This window comes from Platalea leucorodia (assembly GCF_965183815.1).
Source record: "Platalea leucorodia genome assembly, chromosome: 24".
NCBI lineage: Eukaryota > Metazoa > Chordata > Aves > Pelecaniformes > Threskiornithidae > Platalea > Platalea leucorodia.
Window position 1 is genome coordinate 1828968 of NC_138846.1, and position 24848 is coordinate 1853815.

At 48.9% G+C, this 24848-nt stretch overlaps 5 protein-coding genes across 5 annotated transcripts; all 5 read right to left on the reverse strand.

The window, feature by feature from the left end:
• Window positions 1-1561: 1561 nt before the first annotated feature.
• LOC309600582 (feather beta keratin) lies at window positions 1562-1858 on the reverse strand (the record flags this gene model as incomplete). The annotated part of the gene is made up of 1 exon (XM_082332985.1): window positions 1562-1858. One exon carries the CDS (start codon window positions 1856-1858, stop codon window positions 1562-1564), a length of 297 nt encoding a protein of 98 aa, XP_082189111.1.
• A 2879-nt stretch (window positions 1859-4737) lies between these two features.
• On the reverse strand, window positions 4738-5034 carry LOC309600588 (feather beta keratin-like; the record flags this gene model as incomplete). Its single annotated transcript, XM_082332991.1, has 1 exon — window positions 4738-5034. The coding sequence occupies one exon, from the start codon at window positions 5032-5034 to the stop codon at window positions 4738-4740; it is 297 nt and encodes a 98-aa protein (XP_082189117.1).
• A 2879-nt stretch (window positions 5035-7913) lies between these two features.
• Window positions 7914-8210, reverse strand: LOC309600576 (feather beta keratin-like; the record flags this gene model as incomplete). Its single annotated transcript, XM_082332979.1, has 1 exon — window positions 7914-8210. One exon carries the CDS (start codon window positions 8208-8210, stop codon window positions 7914-7916), a length of 297 nt encoding a protein of 98 aa, XP_082189105.1.
• A 2879-nt stretch (window positions 8211-11089) lies between these two features.
• On the reverse strand, window positions 11090-11386 carry LOC309600579 (feather beta keratin-like; the record flags this gene model as incomplete). The annotated part of the gene is made up of 1 exon (XM_082332982.1): window positions 11090-11386. One exon carries the CDS (start codon window positions 11384-11386, stop codon window positions 11090-11092), a length of 297 nt encoding a protein of 98 aa, XP_082189108.1.
• Window positions 11387-14069: 2683 nt separating this feature from the next.
• LOC309600580 (feather beta keratin-like) lies at window positions 14070-14366 on the reverse strand (the record flags this gene model as incomplete). Its single annotated transcript, XM_082332983.1, has 1 exon — window positions 14070-14366. The coding sequence occupies one exon, from the start codon at window positions 14364-14366 to the stop codon at window positions 14070-14072; it is 297 nt and encodes a 98-aa protein (XP_082189109.1).
• Window positions 14367-24848: the final 10482 nt, after the last annotated feature.

Sequence of the window (24848 nt, forward strand, 5' to 3'; positions counted from 1 at the left end):
GGCAGAGGGGCAGGAAGACACAATGGCTGCATCCTGGAGAGTTCCTTTCTTTCCTTCCTCTGGTGGGCAGGGGATGGAGAAGGACTTGCTAAGCGCCCTGCTTTCAGTGTCATGGGCCACAGGTCATGGAAACTCCCAAGCAGTGACCGTGCAGCTCTGCCAACATTGCCGAGTCCTTCAGAAAGGGGCCTGAGGGGCACAGAGAGATGGTCTGGGGGCAGAAGTGGAGGGGTACAAGTCCTTGGCCATCTGTCACACACCACACACGTCTTGGAGCCGACGAAGGCATCGCAGGCATTTGCTGAGAGACACAACAAGCCTGGTGTGTTCAGGACAAGGGGATGTGGGTGACTTTGGATGGCTTTGTCACACGTAAAGGACAGTCCCCTCCAGGTGACCATCTCAGTGGGACACCCACTCTCAACCCCTCAACAGGATGCAAGTGCACCACATTCTTTCAGCCACCCCATTACCCTGTGTGGGATCACATTTGCTAATGCAACATATATATTTGTACCCTGGGCTGCTTTAGACAAAGTATTTCCAGCAGGGTGAGGGACTTGATCCTTCCCCTGCACTCAGCACTCAGGAGGCCACACCGGGAGTACTGTGTCCAGTTCCGGGCTCCTCAGTGCGAGAGAGACACAGACATACTGGAGAGAGTCAAAGGAAAGGCCACGCAGATGATGAAGGGACTGGAGCGTCGCACATATGAGGAAAGAGTGAGCGCTGGGAAGAGCAGGCTTGGGGGAGGAGGGCCTCATTGAGGTATTTAAATAACTGAAGGCAAGGTGCAAGGAGGAAGGAGTTTTGCTCTTTTCAGTGCTGCCCATTGACAGGACCAGAGGCAATGGGCACAAAAGGAAACACAGAAAGCTCCACCTGAAAGTCAGGAAACACTTTTTCACTGTGCGGGTCACCAAGCACTGGAACACATTGCCAACCTTGGAGATAGCTAAAAGCCATCTGGACCTAAAGCAACGGACTCTAGGTAGACCTCCTTGAGCAGGGTTTGGACCAGATGATCTCCCGAGGACCATTCCAACCTCAATCATGCTGCGATTCTGTGATTTCCCATTGAGCAGCTTAGCTGGGCATCCCAGGAGGGAAGGAACACGAGGAGACCTCAAGCTACAATGCAGCATAAACTTTAATGAGTCTAAAGAGTGAAACAAAGCAGTGCATGGTGGAAGGGACCCGGGCCAGGCTGCTACAAGGGCAGCTGACGGTCAGGCACCCCTTCACAGCAATGGGATACGCATGTTCCTCCCACACACACATGGGGAGCGAGTGATGAGCAGGGCCCCCTCTCAACTTGCTTCAGGATGAAGCCATGGCACAGGAGAGCAGGAGACAACAGGGACTCGTGATGTGGAGAAGAACGCAGGAGAAGAAGAAGACATCAGTTGGCTGTGTTTCCAGACAGCACAGGCTGGCACCTTTGCAGGAGGGCATGAGGGTGCTCAGCCCCTCTGGAAACCCTGGCCAGCAGCTCCATCCTCAGTCCGGCACATGGCTTTGGGCTTCCCGTCGATGCACTCACTGGACCTCCAGCCCGCCTTTAGCAGGGCAGGCACCTTCTGCCGCAGTAGCGGCCACCAAGGCCAGAGAGGCCAAAGCCCCCCGAGGAGATGGGCACTCCCTCAGCACTCAAGATGCTGCCAACGGCCGCGGAGGTGGTGGATCCCACAGCGGTGTTCTGGGGGAAGGAGCTGAGGATGGGTCCGGGCAGGGTCACCACCACGGGAGATGGTTCAATAATCACCCGGGAGTCCTGGCACTGCCTGACGCAGGGCTCGTTGCAGCTGTTGGCAAGCGGGGTTGGGCCACAGGGACGGCACAGATCGTAGCAGGACATGGCTGTGGGACGGAGGTGCACCTGGGAGAGAAGGCAGGGAAAGTACAGGCAGCATGTGAGGCGCAGCCTGACAGCCTGCTCGGCAAGAGAAGAGGCACAGGCTGGGGAGCAGGGACAGGCTTTGCAGGGAAGGAGAGAGTACTAGGAGTCCCGGCCCCATGGTTTCCCCGCAAAGAGAGCCCAAGACTTTCTCCCACCTCCCTCCCGTGTGGCAAAGAGAACAGAGAGGCTGGGAGCAGGAGCAAGGAGCAAGGCTCCCAGCAGAAGTTACACCGAGGCAAAGACTCGGTCGAGGCCAAAAAGCAAAGAGAAAAAGGAGAAAGACAAGAAACAGTTGAAGGCATTTGCAGCTCACCTTGCTCACCACGGAGGAGAAGGCAAGAGAAGTGGATGCGGGAGCCTGCAGTTGGACTGGCTTTTATACTGGTCCACACCGCCCCGGGCCCACAGGCGCCCTTTGCACATGTAATGTGTTTACCAACAGGCTCATCTTGCATGCAAAGCATCACAATTACAGAAATGGGGACACTGCTTGCGTTCCCTGCAACGCTGCCTTTTCATTTCCCTGTTCATGCCATGCCCATTCAGCCGCACAGGCTCCTTTCAAGTGACAGTATTAGAGGGCAAAATGTTTCCAGGGGAAACGACCCGTCAGCATAGGCAGATGGTGCAGCCAGTGATGAGGAGTGTCCCACCTCCCAGGTGATGCCATCGCCTTGCCCTCCAGGGTCTGACTTTAAGGATTCTCATAATGAACGGGGCATGTTTTCTTGCAACCCTAAAATACAATGCTAGACTTAAAAAGAATTTTCTGTGACAGGAGTCACTGTATCCATTGCGTAACCTAATACCTCACTCCATCAAATTTAGGCATGAATTTCCCAGTCACCTTGGATACCCTGTAGGGTTTTAGGCTCAGCAATTTAACATCAAGAGAAATCCATATGCTCTTTGCCTTTCCTTACCTTATCTGGAGAGCCTCCAGCAGCCTCCAGTCAACAGGAGAAGGATATTTGAGAAGCAGAGACAATCCTCTCCAGCACACACGAGGTCTACTCCCCGCCCCGCTCCCAGCACCAAGGGTCAGTGCTGGGGCTTCCCAACTCTTCCTTCTTCATCCCCAAGGCTGCCATAGCCCAAGGCTTCTTTGATCCTGCACACCAACTCAATAACAGGCAAAACATCACCCATGGAGGACTAGAGCAGGTGGGAGGAAAGGACAGGCAGCTTGTCCTCTCCTACATCACCAACTATGTGACAACTTCACACACGAGCAAGGTTACTTCCTTCCCTGCTGTTGGTGCTCTTACAGTTCAGGGCAGAGGGGCAGGAAGACACAATGGCTGCATCCTGGAGAGTTCCTTTCTTTCCTTCCTCTGGTGGGCAGGGGATGGAGAAGGACTTGCTAAGCGCCCTGCTTTCAGTGTCATGGGCCACAGGTCATGGAAACTCCCAAGCAGTGACCGTGCAGCTCTGCCAACATTGCCGAGTCCTTCAGAAAGGGGCCTGAGGGGCACAGAGAGATGGTCTGGGGGCAGAAGTGGAGGGGTACAAGTCCTTGGCCATCTGTCACACACCACACACGTCTTGGAGCCGACGAAGGCATCGCAGGCATTTGCTGAGAGACACAACAAGCCTGGTGTGTTCAGGACAAGGGGATGTGGGTGACTTTGGATGGCTTTGTCACACGTAAAGGACAGTCCCCTCCAGGTGACCATCTCAGTGGGACACCCACTCTCAACCCCTCAACAGGATGCAAGTGCACGACATTCTTTCAGCCACCCCATTACCCTGTGTGGGATCACATTTGCTAATGCAACATATATATTTGTACCCTGGGCTGCTTTAGACAAAGTATTTCCAGCAGGGTGAGGGACTTGATCCTTCCCCTGCACTCAGCACTCAGGAGGCCACACCGGGAGTACTGTGTCCAGTTCCGGGCTCCTCAGTGCGAGAGAGACACAGACATACTGGAGAGAGTCAAAGGAAAGGCCACGCAGATGATGAAGGGACTGGAGCGTCGCACATATGAGGAAAGAGTGAGCGCTGGGAAGAGCAGGCTTGGGGGAGGAGGGCCTCATTGAGGTATTTAAATAACTGAAGGCAAGGTGCAAGGAGGAAGGAGTTTTGCTCTTTTCAGTGCTGCCCATTGACAGGACCAGAGGCAACGGGCACAAAAGGAAACACAGAAAGCTCCACCTGAAAGTCAGGAAACACTTTTTCACTGTGCGGGTCACCAAGCACTGGAACACATTGCCAACCTTGGAGATAGCTAAAAGCCATCTGGACCTAAAGCAACGGACTCTAGGTAGACCTCCTTGAGCAGGGTTTGGACCAGATGATCTCCCGAGGACCATTCCAACCTCAATCATGCTGCGATTCTGTGATTTCCCATTGAGCAGCTTAGCTGGGCATCCCAGGAGGGAAGGAACACGAGGAGACCTCAAGCTACAATGCAGCATAAACTTTAATGAGTCTAAAGAGTGAAACAAAGCAGTGCATGGTGGAAGGGACCCGGGCCAGGCTGCTACAAGGGCAGCTGACGGTCAGGCACCCCTTCACAGCAACGGGACACGCATGTTCCTCCCACACACACATGGGGAGCGAGTGATGAGCAGGGCCCCCTCTCAACTTGCTTCAGGATGAAGCCATGGCACAGGAGAGCAGGAGACAACAGGGACTCGTGATGCGGAGAAGAACGCAGGAGAAGAAGAAGACATCAGTTGGCTGTGTTTCCAGACAGCACAGGCTGGCACCTTTGCAGGAGGGCATGAGGGTGCTCAGCCCCTCTGGAAACCCTGGCCAGCAGCTCCATCCTCAGTCCGGCACATGGCTTTGGGCTTCCTGGTCGATGCACTCACTGGACCTCCAGCCCGCCTTTAGCAGGGCAGGCACCTTCTGCCGTAGTAGCGGCCACCAAGGCCAGAGAGGCCAAAGCCCCCCGAGGAGATGGGCACTCCCTCAGCACTCAAGATGCTGCCAACGGCCGCGGAGGTGGTGGATCCCACAGCGGTGTTCTGGGGGAAGGAGCTGAGGATGGGTCCGGGCAGGGTCACCACCACGGGAGATGGTTCAATAATCACCCGGGAGTCCTGGCACTGCCTGACGCAGGGCTCGTTGCAGCTGTTGGCAAGCGGGGTTGGGCCACAGGGACGGCACAGATCGTAGCAGGACATGGCTGTGGGACGGAGGTGCACCTGGGAGAGAAGGCAGGGAAAGCAGAGGCAGCATGTGAGGCGCAGCCTGACAGCCTGCTCGGCAAGAGAAGAGGCACAGGCTGGGGAGCAGGGACAGGCTTTGCAGGGAAGGAGAGAGTACTAGGAGTCCCGGCCCCATGGTTTCCCCGCAAAGAGAGCCCAAGACTTTCTCCCACCTCCCTCCCGTGTGGCAAAGAGAACAGAGAGGCTGGGAGCAGGAGCAAGGAGCAAGGCTCCCAGCAGAAGTTACACCGAGGCAAAGACTCGGTCGAGGCCAAAAAGCAAAGAGAAAAAGGAGAAAGACAAGAAACAGTTGAAGGCATTTGCAGCTCACCTTGCTCACCACGGAGGAGAAGGCAAGAGAAGTGGATGCAGGAGCCTGCAGTTGGACTGGCTTTTATACTGGTCCACACCGCCCCGGGCCCACAGGCGCCCTTTGCACATGTAATGTGTTTACCAACAAGCTCATCTTGCATGCAAAGCATCACAATTACAGAAATGGGGACACTGCTTGTGTTCCCTGCAACGCTGCCTTTTCATTTCCCTGTTCATGCCATGCCCATTCAGCCGCACAGGCTCCTTTCAAGTGACAGTATTAGAGGGCAAAATGTTTCCAGGGGAAACGACCCGTCAGCATAGGCAGATGGTGCAGCCAGTGATGAGGAGTGTCCCACCTCCCAGGTGATGCCATCGCCTTGCCCTCCAGGGTCTGACTTTAAGGATTCTCATAATGAACGGGGCATGTTTTCTTGCAACCCTAAAATACAATGCTAGACTTAAAAAGAATTTTCTGTGACAGGAGTCACTGTATCCATTGCGTAACCTAATACCTCACTCCATCAAATTTAGGCATGAATTTCCCAGTCACCTTGGATACCCTGTAGGGTTTTAGGCTCAGCAATTTAACATCAAGAGAAATCCATATGCTCTTTGCCTTTCCTTACCTTATCTGGAGAGCCTCCAGCAGCCTCCAGTCAACAGGAGAAGGATATTTGAGAAGCAGAGACAATCCTCTCCAGCACACACGAGGTCTACTCCCCGCCCCGCTCCCAGCACCAAGGGTCAGTGCTGGGGCTTCCCAACTCTTCCTTCTTCATCCCCAAGGCTGCCATAGCCCAAGGCTTCTTTGATCCTGCACACCAACTCAATAACAGGCAAAACATCACCCATGGAGGACTAGAGCAGGTGGGAGGAAAGGACAGGCAGCTTGTCCTCTCCTACATCACCAACTATGTGACAACTTCACACACGAGCAAGGTTACTTCCTTCCCTGCTGTTGGTGCTCTTACAGTTCAGGGCAGAGGGGCAGGAAGACACAATGGCTGCATCCTGGAGAGTTCCTTTCTTTCCTTCCTCTGGTGGGCAGGGGATGGAGAAGGACTTGCTAAGCGCCCTGCTTTCAGTGTCATGGGCCACAGGTCATGGAAACTCCCAAGCAGTGACCGTGCAGCTCTGCCAACATTGCCGAGTCCTTCAGAAAGGGGCCTGAGGGGCACAGAGAGATGGTCTGGGGGCAGAAGTGGAGGGGTACAAGTCCTTGGCCATCTGTCACACACCACACACGTCTTGGAGCCGACGAAGGCATCGCAGGCATTTGCTGAGAGACACAACAAGCCTGGTGTGTTCAGGACAAGGGGATGTGGGTGACTTTGGATGGCTTTGTCACACGTAAAGGACAGTCCCCTCCAGGTGACCATCTCAGTGGGACACCCACTCTCAACCCCTCAACAGGATGCAAGTGCACCACATTCTTTCAGCCACCCCATTACCCTGTGTGGGATCACATTTGCTAATGCAACATATATATTTGTACCCTGGGCTGCTTTAGACAAAGTATTTCCAGCAGGGTGAGGGACTTGATCCTTCCCCTGCACTCAGCACTCAGGAGGCCACACCGGGAGTACTGTGTCCAGTTCCGGGCTCCTCAGTGCGAGAGAGACACAGACATACTGGAGAGAGTCAAAGGAAAGGCCACGCAGATGATGAAGGGACTGGAGCGTCGCACATATGAGGAAAGAGTGAGCGCTGGGAAGAGCAGGCTTGGGGGAGGAGGGCCTCATTGAGGTATTTAAATAACTGAAGGCAAGGTGCAAGGAGGAAGGAGTTTTGCTCTTTTCAGTGCTGCCCATTGACAGGACCAGAGGCAACGGGCACAAAAGGAAACACAGAAAGCTCCACCTGAAAGTCAGGAAACACTTTTTCACTGTGCGGGTCACCAAGCACTGGAACACATTGCCAACCTTGGAGATAGCTAAAAGCCATCTGGACCTAAAGCAACGGACTCTAGGTAGACCTCCTTGAGCAGGGTTTGGACCAGATGATCTCCCGAGGACCATTCCAACCTCAATCATGCTGCGATTCTGTGATTTCCCATTGAGCAGCTTAGCTGGGCATCCCAGGAGGGAAGGAACACGAGGAGACCTCAAGCTACAATGCAGCATAAACTTTAATGAGTCTAAAGAGTGAAACAAAGCAGTGCATGGTGGAAGGGACCCGGGCCAGGCTGCTACAAGGGCAGCTGACGGTCAGGCACCCCTTCACAGCAACGGGACACGCATGTTCCTCCCACACACACATGGGGAGCGAGTGATGAGCAGGGCCCCCTCTCAACTTGCTTCAGGATGAAGCCATGGCACAGGAGAGCAGGAGACAACAGGGACTCGTGATGTGGAGAAGAACGCAGGAGAAGAAGAAGACATCAGTTGGCTGTGTTTCCAGACAGCACAGGCTGGCACCTTTGCAGGAGGGCATGAGGGTGCTCAGCCCCTCTGGAAACCCTGGCCAGCAGCTCCATCCTCAGTCCGGCACATGGCTTTGGGCTTCCTGGTCGATGCACTCACTGGACCTCCAGCCCGCCTTTAGCAGGGCAGGCACCTTCTGCCGTAGTAGCGGCCACCAAGGCCAGAGAGGCCAAAGCCCCCCGAGGAGATGGGCACTCCCTCAGCACTCAAGATGCTGCCAACGGCCGCGGAGGTGGTGGATCCCACAGCGGTGTTCTGGGGGAAGGAGCTGAGGATGGGTCCGGGCAGGGTCACCACCACGGGAGATGGTTCAATAATCACCCGGGAGTCCTGGCACTGCCTGACGCAGGGCTCGTTGCAGCTGTTGGCAAGCGGGGTTGGGCCACAGGGACGGCACAGATCGTAGCAGGACATGGCTGTGGGACGGAGGTGCACCTGGGAGAGAAGGCAGGGAAAGCAGAGGCAGCATGTGAGGCGCAGCCTGACAGCCTGCTCGGCAAGAGAAGAGGCACAGGCTGGGGAGCAGGGACAGGCTTTGCAGGGAAGGAGAGAGTACTAGGAGTCCCGGCCCCATGGTTTCCCCGCAAAGAGAGCCCAAGACTTTCTCCCACCTCCCTCCCGTGTGGCAAAGAGAACAGAGAGGCTGGGAGCAGGAGCAAGGAGCAAGGCTCCCAGCAGAAGTTACACCGAGGCAAAGACTCGGTCGAGGCCAAAAAGCAAAGAGAAAAAGGAGAAAGACAAGAAACAGTTGAAGGCATTTGCAGCTCACCTTGCTCACCACGGAGGAGAAGGCAAGAGAAGTGGATGCGGGAGCCTGCAGTTGGACTGGCTTTTATACTGGTCCACACCGCCCCGGGCCCACAGGCGCCCTTTGCACATGTAATGTGTTTACCAACAGGCTCATCTTGCATGCAAAGCATCACAATTACAGAAATGGGGACACTGCTTGTGTTCCCTGCAACGCTGCCTTTTCATTTCCCTGTTCATGCCATGCCCATTCAGCCGCACAGGCTCCTTTCAAGTGACAGTATTAGAGGGCAAAATGTTTCCAGGGGAAACGACCCGTCAGCATAGGCAGATGGTGCAGCCAGTGATGAGGAGTGTCCCACCTCCCAGGTGATGCCATCGCCTTGCCCTCCAGGGTCTGACTTTAAGGATTCTCATAATGAACGGGGCATGTTTTCTTGCAACCCTAAAATACAATGCTAGACTTAAAAAGAATTTTCTGTGACAGGAGTCACTGTATCCATTGCGTAACCTAATACCTCACTCCATCAAATTTAGGCATGAATTTCCCAGTCACCTTGGATACCCTGTAGGGTTTTAGGCTCAGCAATTTAACATCAAGAGAAATCCATATGCTCTTTGCCTTTCCTTACCTTATCTGGAGAGCCTCCAGCAGCCTCCAGTCAACAGGAGAAGGATATTTGAGAAGCAGAGACAATCCTCTCCAGCACACACGAGGTCTACTCCCCGCCCCGCTCCCAGCACCAAGGGTCAGTGCTGGGGCTTCCCAACTCTTCCTTCTTCATCCCCAAGGCTGCCATAGCCCAAGGCTTCTTTGATCCTGCACACCAACTCAATAACAGGCAAAACATCACCCATGGAGGACTAGAGCAGGTGGGAGGAAAGGACAGGCAGCTTGTCCTCTCCTACATCACCAACTATGTGACAACTTCACACACGAGCAAGGTTACTTCCTTCCCTGCTGTTGGTGCTCTTACAGTTCAGGGCAGAGGGGCAGGAAGACACAATGGCTGCATCCTGGAGAGTTCCTTTCTTTCCTTCCTCTGGTGGGCAGGGGATGGAGAAGGACTTGCTAAGCGCCCTGCTTTCAGTGTCATGGGCCACAGGTCATGGAAACTCCCAAGCAGTGACCGTGCAGCTCTGCCAACATTGCCGAGTCCTTCAGAAAGGGGCCTGAGGGGCACAGAGAGATGGTCTGGGGGCAGAAGTGGAGGGGTACAAGTCCTTGGCCATCTGTCACACACCACACACGTCTTGGAGCCGACGAAGGCATCGCAGGCATTTGCTGAGAGACACAACAAGCCTGGTGTGTTCAGGACAAGGGGATGTGGGTGACTTTGGATGGCTTTGTCACACGTAAAGGACAGTCCCCTCCAGGTGACCATCTCAGTGGGACACCCACTCTCAACCCCTCAACAGGATGCAAGTGCACCACATTCTTTCAGCCACCCCATTACCCTGTGTGGGATCACATTTGCTAATGCAACATATATATTTGTACCCTGGGCTGCTTTAGACAAAGTATTTCCAGCAGGGTGAGGGACTTGATCCTTCCCCTGCACTCAGCACTCAGGAGGCCACACCGGGAGTACTGTGTCCAGTTCCGGGCTCCTCAGTGCGAGAGAGACACAGACATACTGGAGAGAGTCAAAGGAAAGGCCACGCAGATGATGAAGGGACTGGAGCGTCGCACATATGAGGAAAGAGTGAGCGCTGGGAAGAGCAGGCTTGGGGGAGGAGGGCCTCATTGAGGTATTTAAATAACTGAAGGCAAGGTGCAAGGAGGAAGGAGTTTTGCTCTTTTCAGTGCTGCCCATTGACAGGACCAGAGGCAACGGGCACAAAAGGAAACACAGAAAGCTCCACCTGAAAGTCAGGAAACACTTTTTCACTGTGCGGATCACCAAGCACTGGAACACATTGCCAACCTTGGAGATAGCTAAAAGCCATCTGGACCTAAAGCAACGGACTCTAGGTAGACCTCCTTGAGCAGGGTTTGGACCAGATGATCTCCCGAGGACCATTCCAACCTCAATCATGCTGCGATTCTGTGATTTCCCATTGAGCAGCTTAGCTGGGCATCCCAGGAGGGAAGGAACACGAGGAGACCTCAAGCTACAATGCAGCATAAACTTTAATGAGTCTAAAGAGTGAAACAAAGCAGTGCATGGTGGAAGGGACCCGGGCCAGGCTGCTACAAGGGCAGCTGACGGTCAGGCACCCCTTCACAGCAACGGGACACGCATGTTCCTCCCACACACACATGGGGAGCGAGTGATGAGCAGGGCCCCCTCTCAACTTGCTTCAGGATGAAGCCATGGCACAGGAGAGCAGGAGACAACAGGGACTCGTGATGCGGAGAAGAACGCAGGAGAAGAAGAAGACATCAGTTGGCCATGTTTCCAGACAGCACAGGCTGGCACCTTTGCAGGAGGGCATGAGGGTGCTCAGCCCCTCTGGAAACCCTGGCCAGCAGCTCCATCCTCAGTCCGGCACATGGCTTTGGGCTTCCTGGTCGATGCACTCACTGGACGTCCAGCCCGCCTTTAGCAGGGCAGGCACCTTCTGCCGCAGTAGCGGCCACCAAGGCCAGAGAGGCCAAAGCCCCCCGAGGAGATGGGCACTCCCTCCTCACTCAGGATGCTGCCAACGGCAGCAGAGGTGGTGGATCCCACAGCGGTGTTCTGGGGGAAGGAGCTGAGGATGGGTCCGGGCAGGGTCACCACCACGGGAGAGGGCTGGATCACCACGCGGGAGTCCTGGCACTGCCTGACGCAGGGCTCGTTGCAGCTGTTGGCAAGCGGGGTTGGGCCACAGGGACGGCACAGATCGTAGCAGGACATGGCTGTGGGACGGAGGTGCACCTGGGAGAGAAGGCAGGGAAAGCAGAGGCAGCATGTGAGGCGCAGCCTGACAGCCTGCTCGGCAAGAGAAAAGGCACAGGCTGGGGAGCAGGGACAGCCTGCGTAGGGAGGAAGAGAACATAAGGCGACACGGTCCCCAACTGGGCCCTGCAAACACAGATACCATCTTTTCCCACTTCAGCCCAGTGTGGCAAAGACAAGAGAGATGACTGGCAATGGTCTCAGCAAAAGATAACTGAGGCAAAGACTCGGTCGAGGCCGAACGACAAAGAGAAAAAGGAGACAGACAAGAAACAGTTGAAGGCATTTGCAGCTCACCTTGTTCACCAAGGAGGAGACGGCAAGAGAAGTGGATGCGGGAGCCTGCAGTTGGACTGGCTTTTATACTGGTCCACACCGCCCCGGGCCCACAGGCACCCTTTGCACATGTAATGTGTTTACCAACAGGCTCATCTTGCATGCAAAGCTCCTCAATTAAAGAATTTTGGGGGTTCATTTGCACCCTGCAACGCTGCCTTTTCATTTCCCTGTTCATGCCATGCCCATTCAGCCTGACAGGCTCCTTTCAAGTGACAGTATTAGAGGGCAAAATGTTTCCAGGGGAAATGACACAGCAGCACAGGCAGATGATGCAGCCACTGATGAGGAGCACCCCTCCACGCCAGGTGATGCCATCGCCTTGCCCTCCAGGGCCTCCCTTTAAAGTGCTTCCTGATGAATGGGGCAGCTCTCCTCATAGCCCTCAGGCTTCAGCCTCGACAGCCCCATGCAAGGCTCCGCACCATCACTCCCTCTCCCTCATGCTATGCGCACTCACGCTGTACTAGGCAGCGTCTTTCTAGGCAGGGCCCCTCTGCTCTTGGGTTTTAGACTCTCTCTCCGAGACTGAGCTTTGCTCTTTTGCCATCTTCCTTCTCTCCCTCATCCCTACCCACCTGAAGCAGCAGACTACCAGTGGTTAAGAACAAAGGCTGTTCCCCTCCCAACACTCTTTGCTGGACACCTCTGACAAAGGTGGAGGCACCCTAGGGACCAAGGCACATGCTGGCCAATCGATACACGTCCTTCTGCCCGCCCGCGTCTTTGCCACAACTTCTGCGCTGCCCATCCAGACTGCTGGCACACCAGGCACGACCACATGCTTGGCAGGATTTCCACAGGACACCCAACCCTGCTCAGCAGCAAGCAGCGTCCACGAGTCTCCGCAAGGACAGTCGGAGGAGCACGGCACAAGAGGCGCCTCCTACTCTACCTGAAGCACGACCGGAGCAGCAGGACCAAAGTATTACCGGCGGAGGACAAGGGAGTGGGAAGGAGGGACTGAGGCCAGAACTGGCAGGGTACCACTCCCTCAGCCTCCCAGCCTTGAGGCCTGGTTCGAGGCACAAAAGGATCACTGCTTGGGACCTCTCCAGGCACAGCCTGCACAGCAGCTGACTGAGGCTTCTGGACGATCTGCTGCACATCTCCTCCAGACTCACGGCCCTTCAGGACACAGTGGCACACACAGAAGGACTCTGTAAACACCTAACGTTTCTGACCACAAGACAGCTCCGATGGGGGCAAAGATGCTTTTCCTGCTCCCTTCTAGACCTCCTCAGAGTTTCCAGGACATGTCACCAAAGCTCCCCGTCACTTCCACATGAGGGAGGATGATCCCTGTGTGTCAGTCCCCCTCTTCTCCCCATTTTACACACCCATGCTCAGCCCATCCCCATTCTGCCAAAAATCTAGCAGAGGGCTCACATCTCCCTTCACGCAGCTGCCCTGCCTGCCACGTCTCCCTTCAGCTCCTTTGGGACTCCCTCCAGTACCAGGGCTTGGAAGAAGTGCTTGGAGGACGGAAGGGCAAGGGACACGTTGCAAGTGGTAACATGAGACCAGAGCCTTGGCCAGGTGGGCGTTAGCCTGCACAGAAACGTCTTCCAGCAGGCCAATGGCTTGCCTCACCAACTGGAAGCCAGTATCCAGCCTTGCTTGGTACTCACGTGTCCCTTGGGGGAACTCCTGGCCACCCTTGGCATACTCAGACAATACCACACACCCCTCCAAAGCCCCGTGCCTCTTCCAGTGACCATGGCCCTTGAGGGTACTGAGCTCCTACAGGCACAAGAGAGACATCCACCATTGGCCCTTACCCACCCACCCTTTCCCCCTCCACGGCATCCCATTTGCCCCTGGACAGCTTGGCTGGGCATCCCAGGAGGGAAGGAACACGAGGAGACCTCAAGCTACAATGCAGCATAAACTTTAATGAGTCTAAAGAGTGAAACAAAGCAGTGCATGGTGGAAGGGACCCGGGCCAGGCTGCTACAAGGGCAGCTGACGGTCAGGCACCCCTTCACAGCAATGGGACACGCATGTTCCTCCCACACACACATGGGGAGGGGGTGATGAGCAGGGCCCCCTCTCAACTTGCTTCAGGATGAAGCCACGGCACAGGAGAGCAGGAGACAACAGGGACTCGTGATGCGGAGAAGAACGCAGGAGAAGAAGAAGACATCAGTTGGCCGTGTTTCCAGACAGCACAGGCTGGCACCTTTGCAGGAGGGCATGAGGGTGCTCAGCCCCTCTGGAAACCCTGGCCAGCAGCTCCATCCTCAGTCCGGCACATGGCTTTGGGCTTCCTGGTCGATGCACTCACTGGACGTCCAGCCCGCCTTTAGCAGGGCAGGCACCTTCTGCCGTAGTAGCGGCCACCAAGGCCAGAGAGGCCAAAGCCCCCCGAGGAGATGGGCACTCCCTCAGCACTCAAGATGCTGCCAACGGCCGCGGAGGTGGTGGATCCCACAGCGGTGTTCTGGGGGAAGGAGCTGAGGATGGGTCCGGGCAGGGTCACCACCACGGGAGATGGTTCAATAATCACCCGGGAGTCCTGGCACTGCCTGACGCAGGGCTCGTTGCAGCTGTTGGCAAGCGGGGTTGGGCCACAGGGACGGCACAGATCGTAGCAGGACATGGCTGTGGGACGGAGGTGCACCTGGGAGAGAAGGCAGGGAAAGCAGAGGCAGCATGTGAGGCGCAGCCTGACAGCCTGCTCGGCAAGAGAAGAGGCACAGGCTGGGGAGCAGGGACAGGCTTTGCAGGGAAGGAGAGAGTACTAGGAGTCCCGGCCCCATGCTTTCCCCGCAAAGAGAGCCCAAGACTTTCTCCCACCTCCCTCCCGTGCGGCAAAGAGAACAGAGAGGCTGGGAGCAGGAGCAAGGAACAAGGCTCTCAGCAGAAGTTACACCGAGGCAAAGACTCGGTCGAGGCCAAAAGGCAAAGAGAAAAAGGAGACAGACAAGAAACAGTTGAAGGCATTTGCAGCTCACCTTGCTCACCACGGAGGAGAAGGCAAGAGAAGTGGATGCGGGAGCCTGCAGTTGGACTGGCTTTTATACTGGTCCACACCGCCCCGGGCCCACAGGCACCCTTTGCACATGTAATGTGTTTACCAACAAGCTCATCTTGTACGTAAAGCACTCCCTGTTGCTGAAATAGTCTTTTATTTGGTACTTGCAATCTTACCTCCCCATTTCTTGCTAATGGCGTGCCCATTCCACCCTAGAGCCTTGTTTTATATGACATAGTTAGAGATCAAATGAATTTCATGCACAGCACTGTCAATTCAAGTAATTTAGACATTTATGGTGATCTGCTTGGAAAGCAATGCATTTTTCCTCCTCTGTCTGTCATTTTAGTCACTGGCTTGTCTTTCATAGGGCCATTTACAAACTAGAATGATGCGAGATTCATCTTAGTTACATAATTGGAAAATTTGCATGATTTGTGCAAATATACTTCCAGGTTCTTTTCTCTGTTTCTTAGGATTGCACCACATATCTATTTTGAATCTCCCATTGAGAGTGAATTTTTTTTTTTTTTTAGGAAAATGTCTAATTAGGTCACATACTCTGTAGCAAATTTTTAGTTTGTTAGGCAACATTAACCGTTTTATTTTAGAAAACACATCATGGTTTATAGCTTATTGTGTCACTATCTTCTAATTTTGTAGAATCTCCAACTACTTTTAATTCTCAACACACAACATGGTACCATCAGAATGTTTTAAAAAGTGTCTTCTTCCGAACCAACTTAACATTTCAAGCCATTTTTAGAAATAATTTGCCCCTTGACCTGTACAGGAATTTCTGTAAAGACTCAAAGAGTGTTTTTTCCTTCCCTTCTTCCAGTAGTAACCCGACGTCTGTTTGGATATCTTATGTTTTTACATGGAGTCAGAAAATGGAGAAACTACTTGTAAGGAAAATAATTTCCTGACATCAGTCAGACTGAGAATTATCTTGCCAAGCGGAGACTGAAAACTTTCAGACTTTATGGACTCATGTTCAGTCTGTACAAGGACAATGAGTTAGACAGGTCAGCTGTTTCTACGTGGCCAGATACTGAATTGCACATTCAAGATATCAATTAAAATCCATTGTGCAATATCAGACAGTCCAGACACCTAAGAAGTACAGAAAAAAACTCTTCTCGCAACAGGACTTTCAATCATCCATGTACTGACAGCAATGAAGACTGTGATAGTAGAAGATACAAAAACATCCCATTAAATGTCTGAGATGAAACTCAATGGAAAAAGTGCTGCAGGTGTTGAGAGATGCTGACTTAGGAATTTAGCACAGCAAATCGGTGTTTTTTTAAAGCAAACCAGAATCATTCTACAAAGCTTTTCTCAGTGGAAACATACTGTTCAGCATCTGATGTTGGATGTGGGCTATTGGACAAGTTGTTTCCCTGGTCTAATTAGGGGTGTAGTATGCTAAGGTTTTATGTACTGGCATAACAAATTGGTATCCAGAATGTCCACTTACAGTATTCAGACAACTCTCCTGTAGGAAAGAAATTAAAGCAATTGAGGACACATGAGAAGATGGCATCCATGCAAATGCTTGGTCACATACTTTCAGTTGATTTATTACCATACCCAAACACAGGAAACCAAATGCTTCATTCAGGTGGGGTAGCAACCAATAATTTATACTACATTCAAATAATTTGAGTTGGTAATTTCGGCTAACCAAATAAAGAAAAATGAAGAAAGACTGAAGCTTAAATTTTTACACCATTACATGAAACATTTCCGAAGAGAGAAATGTTTAATTTCATTCATTAAAACAGAGCCTAATACATCACGACTACAGCAAAACAAGAAATAAACTGACTGTGAAGGGATAAAATTATCCACCCAGCAGAGTTCCTACAAAACATCACACCCGGATTTGTGATTTTATTTTTATTATTTTAAGAATCCAATACAGAGAAAAACCAAAATCATTGGGAATGCATCCTGTAGTAATCATTGAGGTGGAATAAGCGATCAATTCCAGGATTAATGGAAATGTTTTTATTAAATATTCTTTCATTCCAAAAAGTATATTTCACTTAAAGTTTTCTACCTAGCAATATCAGAATCTTGATCTTTCGTTTACCTCCATTACATATTTAGAAGCCACTGAGGTGTGTCTGTCTGCAGATCCCCACGGCTGTATAACAATATTGAAGCTTCTCCTTTGGCTTCTTTAAAGGAAAGAACTTCAAAGTTAGTCCCAAATATTCATTAATGGTTGAGACATACAAAGTGTATATACTATGTAAATATTGCAATATATGACAAAATTTAAATAGTTATGTCACTTGGATAATAACATCGCTTTAAATTCGAGAGTCATGGTTACTCCCTAAGTAGTCAATATTTAACAGCTACAGAAACCAGGGTTATTAATTTTTTCATTAGAAAGTAGTTTTGTGTGTGTCATAATAATAACCTTTCATAAAACTTCTGGAGCAGATCCACAGCTATTCTAAATTCTTATTACTATATAATGCAGCAACACTGGGCAACAAAATAAGGTTGGAACATGGGATTTTTGGAAATCACCAACACAAACCATCCACTTTCTCAGGCATTAGCCTGCTGCCACAAGCTCTGTGCCTGTCCCTGCTGTTACCACAAAATATGTTTTGTATAAGTCCCAAGTTATTGCTTCTCTCCCTTTATCTTTCACAGCATGTCCTTCTCAGGGAAAAATAATTTCCTCAGCTCTACCAGGAGAAGACTAAGTTGCCTACCTGCAGAGCTAGCGCCATACATCTGCTCCAGATTCATAGCAAAAATTCACATCCAGTGACCCCGCTGTAGGTGGGCTCCTTCAGGCTAGACCAGGAAGAGTCTGAGACTTGCCATGACACATTATTGCACTGAAAAGCCTGATATAGTGTAATCACTTCTATTTCAATCTGTTGTCTAGAGAGAAACTGGTATTTTGTTTCTTATTCTTTAGAAAAGGACATTTCTGGCCATCCTAACCCTTTCTGATAGATAAAGCGTCATTCTGCACTCAAGCTTTGGTTGATCCCTGGGATGCTTATTGGGACATCAACCCTGATTAAAGGGTCTGCCAGTAAGAATCAGGGTGAAAAGCTGCAGCCACCAAGGATGACAAAGACTTTTTTTGTCCCTACGTAGCTCATCTTTGGGCTGTTGTGTCAAAAGCTGTAGCTGTCAGCCCACAGGACAAGCTAGTCAGGAAAAGTGTCTTGCGTACCCTGAGATCTGCCCTTCCCTACAGACAGATTTCCTGCCTGGAGTTGTTTACTTGCTACTTGTTTGCTTCTCTAATAGAGGGGTAAAAACTTTTCCCTGTAAATCCCTTCTAAATTGTGAGGTGTGTTGGAGGGATCCCTAGGGCAATAACTCTTATCAGGAAGCTCTGCATCCTCCTTAAATCAAATGTCATATCACAAGTATTCATTAATGATTTATACATGCAGAGTGCTGTGTTATTAAAGTGTGGTATTGGCTTCAGACACCCATGCACTGAGTAATAATATCCCTTTAAGATAAACAGATCAAAGTCACGTATGTCATTCCATTAATCAGCTCCTAATCAGGTCATGATTCCTTCCCTCATAATGCCTTTTTTTTTTTTCCTACACTGCATTCATATTAGATCCCACTCACCCCTTACAGTCTCAGGTGACCCTGGACCCCAGCAGGTGACCCTGGCCCCCAGCAGATGCAAATAAACTCCGTTCCATGGCTTTTTATGTCATTGCAATGATTTCTACCATGAAGGGTAAAGCTGTATAATTTTAATCAATTTTTTCTCAGGATACAAGTCATCTCAGTGTCAGATTATTTTCCCTTTCTGTGAGTGTATTTCAAGAGCTGGCCCCTCTTCAATGGCACAACTGCTAGCGTTTTTAGTAGGCTGCCTGTCATCAGTCTGATGCTCTTGTTGCCCAGTCATCTTTTCCCTCAAATCATATTTAGCTGTGGTACACGTAAGGACAGAAGACAGATGGGCTGGAGCTGGAGTTCGCTTCTTGGAAAGTATGAACAGACTTTCAAAACTACTAGTTACTTCTGGCTTCAAATTTGGAACAGCTCTGAGATGCCTTGTTTGCAAGGCAAATAATTTCTAAAAATCTATATCCTTTGAGGCATCATGGCTTTGGCAACCAAAATCTCATCATTTTTTGGTGTGGGCGAACCTTAGCTTTTGTTTTAAAGCAGGAGTGGTTTGGGTGGCTTCTTTTTAATTTTGTCTCCCTGGATGTCTCTCACAGCTCACCCAGCTCTGAAGCCAGACTCACAGGGATCCCAGAGGAGGGATTACAGGGAATCACTAAGCTCTGTATGAAGCAATACCAAAGATCATGACTATTACTTTAGTGACTTCTGTCATCGGCCATACCCAAGGAACCTGCGTGCTTAGTGAGAGTGAGTTCATATGACCTGATATATAGGGAGAAGGAATTTGTTTTTCTTTGCTCCTTAATTTTTGTACTCCCGTACTCCAGAGAAGCTGGATCCTGCCCTCAGACAGGGGGTATAATTTTGCAGCAGCCAGTCTTAGCAGTCAGCTGTTTGGACAAGGTTGATGAGCAGCAAAGAGGACTCTCTCTCCCCCCTAATGCTGAGATTACATTTGTAGTGGGGTGTAAAAAAACCCTCTTTGCAGGTTTAACGTACAATCTGCTGTAACTATGCAAATAAATCCCTTTGGGTAAGATGCTGCCGCTGCTGGGGTACCATCTTATCTTGTGGAAGATTGGGAGATTTCAGTATAAAAAGCGCTCATGCTCTACCACCTTTCTCTGAAAACCATTTCATTTTCTTAGTTGCTAGTATTTTCCTTTTTTTAATAATTCATTCAATCTGTCGTCCTCATCTTCTAAATTATTTCTGTAAAGTACATGTCTTTGTAAAGATCCCAAAGCAATGACAGTCATTGGGAACGGCCTGCAGAAGTTTCAGATTAAAGGATTTCAAAGCACTTTGCAAACTCTCATTAATGATTTATAAATGCAAAACACTTATTATCATATTTTAAGTTTCCAGCATGATTGCAGTGTTTTAAAACAGAGTTACAAAGTCACCCTAGAATATGTGTCAAGGTTATTAATGTACACTCTCGAGTTATGTATTAAGGTGCTTGTGCCATACTACATTTTTGTTTGATTTTCATTTGAAAAGTAGCTTTGCACTGCAGCCAGATTTCTCAGAATAGGCAACTGATGAAACTTGTTGCAGAGAAAACCTGAACCATCTCAGACAACACCGATTTCTCAGAAATTACACAAACACGCACTTGCTCGCTTGCTATGTATGTGAAAACAGAGAATAATTGTATAAGCATGCACGATCTCTGCATCTTGTTTGCATTTAGGTGAGGGGTCTCGGAAAGAGCTGAACCACTCATATCGATAAAGGAATAACAAAATAAAGACCCTTTATTAAGACCCTTAATAAAGACTTAGAGGCCTTTTCAGAGGTGTCAGGAGAGTGATTTGAGTGAAGGATTAGGCTCTTGTACATCTCTAATGGAAGAACGTGAGCAGAATGTGAAGGTCAGAAAACATGCAAATCAGGGTAGCCTGACACATGCAGACAGTATGCAGAACTTAGTCTTGGAAAAAAATAATCTGGGTAGTTAATTAGGACCTCACACACAAAAGGCTTCTTTAAACTTTCCATCAATTTAAGAAATTTCCCACTTCTTATTCTTTGCTTTATTTGTTTTCTTTATTTTTCCCTCTTTAACTCTTCTCTTCAGAAAAGCAGATAAATTCATGTTGAGACAATTGTTCCTTGGTAACCAACCATTACCTAAGGGATGATTTTTGATGTAGGATTTTAGTTTAAAGGGTATTATTTTTTTAACAAAGATCATTACTCTACAGTTAGTAATTTGCAGGCATTGGTAATTGCAGATTTCTTAGGTGACAGCTTAGGTTTCAAAATACATAAATGAAGCCACAAATTTTAACTAGGGATGGTGTCTTAAAATACTTTAAACAGCTTTAAAAACTTGGCCCTTTTTTCTCGGGGCGGAGATCTAAAAATCTTAAAAAAAAAATCAATGTTCACTATTCATTCCAAGTAAGGGGGAAATAAAAAAAAAAAAAAAAGCACAAGTTGAGAATTTTTCAGCCCTATTGAATTGCTACGTTTTGTTCAGAGCAAGTGCATCCCCGCTACGCTAGGTTTCCTAATCCCTTTGGACACTTATCTCTCAGATTCAACTTCGGGTCTCCTGTCTTTCCTGTAAACATGACTATCCCAGAGAAGGATGTTCCGGTGTCCAAACCACTGGCCTAGTTGCTGAAGTTGTACACACTTCAGTCATCCTATAGACTGAGCTGTTACACCAAATCCTCAGTTTATTGTGGAAACAGCACCGGGAGAATGTGAATATAATGCGTGCTCTTAAAATTAAACAATTTATTAAAACTCAAGTCTGTGTTTACTTCCTGACTGCCACAGATTTCCTAAGTAAAACTGGAAAAGACATTTTAGAACATACCAAAAAGTGCTCACTGTACGTTTCTGTACTGACAGCCCCTCCCTTGACCCCTGTGCATTAATGTTGCATTTGTAAAAGAGATAGTAATCCCTTCTCTTTTGTTTCTCAGGTCTAATCAGTTTGAACGGTTGTTGTCCTGTGTGGGGACTCGCCCTTTGTTTGCCTGATGCAATGCAATCTCAGTTAAGACTTCAAAGAGTTGCTGGAATTCAAATTATAAATAATATGATAAATGCCAATGAGGAAAGCCTGTTTTACTCCAGGCTGTTCCTTTTGCTCACCAAGTGACCTCTGACAATTCATTTAGCCTCTGTGTTTCACTATTAAGCCTAGATAACATCTAGAATTAAAATTTGCCAAAGGCAATGAAAAATTAAGCTGCAAGGGAAGTGGGAGGTCGCATTTTTATAGTGCCCAAAACTGCAAAGAGAGTAAAAGTCTCGAGGAGTCCCACAACATGCTATGGCATAAGGGGCTGTAAAAAGAGGGTGCAATGAACACGAAGCACTGAGCAGCCTCTGGGACAGTATTTGGAAAAGAGAAGGCCCATAAGAGGAGCACAGGTTACTCTAAGCCTGGATTAATGGCATAAAATGCTTCAGCTACAGAAGATGAGCATAGATGGCAGCTAAAGTTTGTCTTGCCAAGCATTTCCAGCTATCTTCCTGTAATGTTTATTAAAGATCATATTGATTTGTCCCAAGCACTTGTGGAAAACCTCCATGGAGCATTGCCTTTGTTCAGGCGATGTCCAGGGCCACTCGGCTCCCCCAGATGCAGGGAAGGAGCTGCCACCCCACAGCCACCACCGCTCTTGGGCTTCTTCACACCAACCCCGTGAGCCTCTCCTGCTGCAGGACTCTACACCTGGACCGTCACGGGGTGTCTTGCTGCTTTGTCTACTGGGGCAATTCCAGTAGTTAAGGGATCTACTGAATGCGATAGCTTTCCTCCTTAAGAACAGTGCCTACAGTGGTTTACAGTCAGTTAAAAATTGGATTTTTTTTTTTTACCTATAAGTTTTTAACGTTTACCCTCACTTGGCTTATGAGCAGCATGTTGTGCAAATTTTATATTGTTACAACCAATTGTTTTCTTTATCTGTAGTTAAATTGCAAGAACTAAAGCTTACTAAATGAATTCTGAATGAAAATCAACATATATAAATAAATATATATTCATCTCCCTGTATATGTATACAAGACTTTTCAGCCAAATGAATCCTGCTGCACAGCTTTAATGTTACATAGCTCCTCAGTGGCAGAGCAGTGCTTAGGCAGATTAATTAGAGGTAAATCTTAGGACATTCCCACCTGCTTTTACTCCTCTTTTGCCTGGAGCCCTCAAAAAGCCTACTTTAATCAGAAAACTGTACTCATTTTTCACATTTCTTATTATGGCCCTAAAAAAACAACCTAAGGTGTAGTAACATTTTACTCAAAAAAGAAAAGTCCAAACAGTGCTAAGAGTGAAACGCAAACCCACCTTTTTACTCCAGACTATTTATTTTGGCCACCTTCTGGCAAAAAGTGAAGCACCTGCTTCACTCGGTGTTCCCCCCCAGATTCACATGCTGAAAATCAATATGAGAAATAAGAGACAGAGCTCTTAATTTGTAGAAAAAAATCCTTTGCCTCCCTGAAGAACAGCTGCCTTCAGCGAATAGGAACGGCTTTCTCTTACGTATGTTATGCAGAAGGAATAGGCAATTTTTTTTCCCATAACTCGAAGCAGCCAGATTTGATTTTGAAATATTTTAGACCAAACAGTGGAAATGGTCTCGTAATCCCCACAAGGACTGAAGGCATGCTGATGCACAGGAGTGAGCACAACATATCTAGCAGGGAGTCAGTCTGAGCGCCAAGTTTCCTAACCAGGATGGAGCAAAGAGATGAAAAGGGACCAAAGCATGGGAAAATCGGCTACAAATAAATGTACTACATTATGCAAAGTTGCACCAGCCTTGACTCCAGTCATTCTGTAGGGCTGTGAAGTGGTAATAAAATAATATATTTCAGCCTTAGATCTTTACCTTCTCCAGAGCAGCTGGTGCATCTCTGTCCCTTAAAGGAGGAGCCTTTAGGGATCCCCATGTACCTGGATAAAGTGGCAATACCACCTTTCATCCCGAACAGGGAAGTCCTCACTGGAATCCTCTCGGCTGGCTTGTTTTCTTAGTTACTCCAGTCCCAGAAAGCTTTTCAGTCCCATCCTAAACCTCACTGTCTTAAAACAGCCATCAGGCCCTGCCTGGAACCTCATGGCAAAGACTCCACTATCAAAACTATTAATTCTTTCCCAAGATTTATATTCAAAGTGAAGGGCAACCATTGTGTGGTGCTAGGAAGATGACATACCTCCCTTTCTTGCCTTGCAAACTGGGAGGAAGGATTCCTTTGTTCATAATTATTATTTACGTAAAATTTTCCTTCATATCATAAATTATCTGTAGCTTGGGAGGATGCTAGCAAGGGTCCTAAGGCAAAAGCATTTATGAGAACAGAACAAAAGATTTCAGACTGATTCCAAGTCATTTATGAAGATAAAGCATTGTGCATCAGGTACGTTAATGCAAGACAGTGAGTTGTATTGTACTACTTAAGTGTGTCCCCAAATATGTAAGTGATCCCTATCCCTGGTATTATAATAAGATTTTAATTAATAATACCTTTTATGTATTAAAAAAACTGTTTGATTTATAACCTAGCATGTCAGGTGACTGTTACGCAAACAAATTCCTAGCTGCACTAACTGGTGGCTTTTTCAGAAATCTCTTTCCATGTAAATCCTGATTTCCCTCTCCTCCTTTAACATGATACTCCTGTCATATTGATTTCCTCTTTAAAGTGTTTATAAAAACATTTTTTTAAATCCATTGTCTGGCTCATTCATAAAAATCTTGACAAACTGACAGCCCTCATTTTCTCCACTTTTTTGGTAGTCTTATATTAAACTTATGTCTCATTTGTGTTAAATTAAGTTCTCATCGGGATAGAGCTATTTCTTGTGTACTCCCCCCCCCACCCCAGTCTTGACCTTAGTACTGTCACAGAAAAACACAGCCTGGATGGAAACACCAGTTTCAGAGTACAGTCCATTGCAACCTTCCCTTTCCTATAATATTACCCTTTTCAACCCGGTCAAAAAGTTGAGGGGGGGAACAAAACACAACTCAGCTCTGTGACTTCACTTTGAGTCAGTGGCAAAAAAAAAAACATGGGTGGCATCTACCTGCCTTTAATTGCAACATGGTCAAACCCTGCAGAGAGACCTGAAACAAATCCACTTAAATCCTATGCAAGTGCTATTTGTAAAGACTAAAGTGCATGTTAGATAACGTAGAGCTCTCTCCCTGGGAATCAATCCTCTTCAGAGAGGATCAGTCTCATTGGGAAAATGGCTACAAATTTCTTGAGCTGTTCTCCTCATGCATGAATATTCACCGAGAGGGATAACAGCTGTATGCTGCTAAGTTTAATGCCCTGTAAAGCATTTCAGAGGAAAACTCTTCTCTTCCATGCTGGACAACAGGTGAAATTTGGGAAATGAAAATAAAATCCTGTTCCCTGACAGAAAATGGTGCTACTGATGCTCCCTTGAATCCCTTTCACAGACTGAATTTGAGG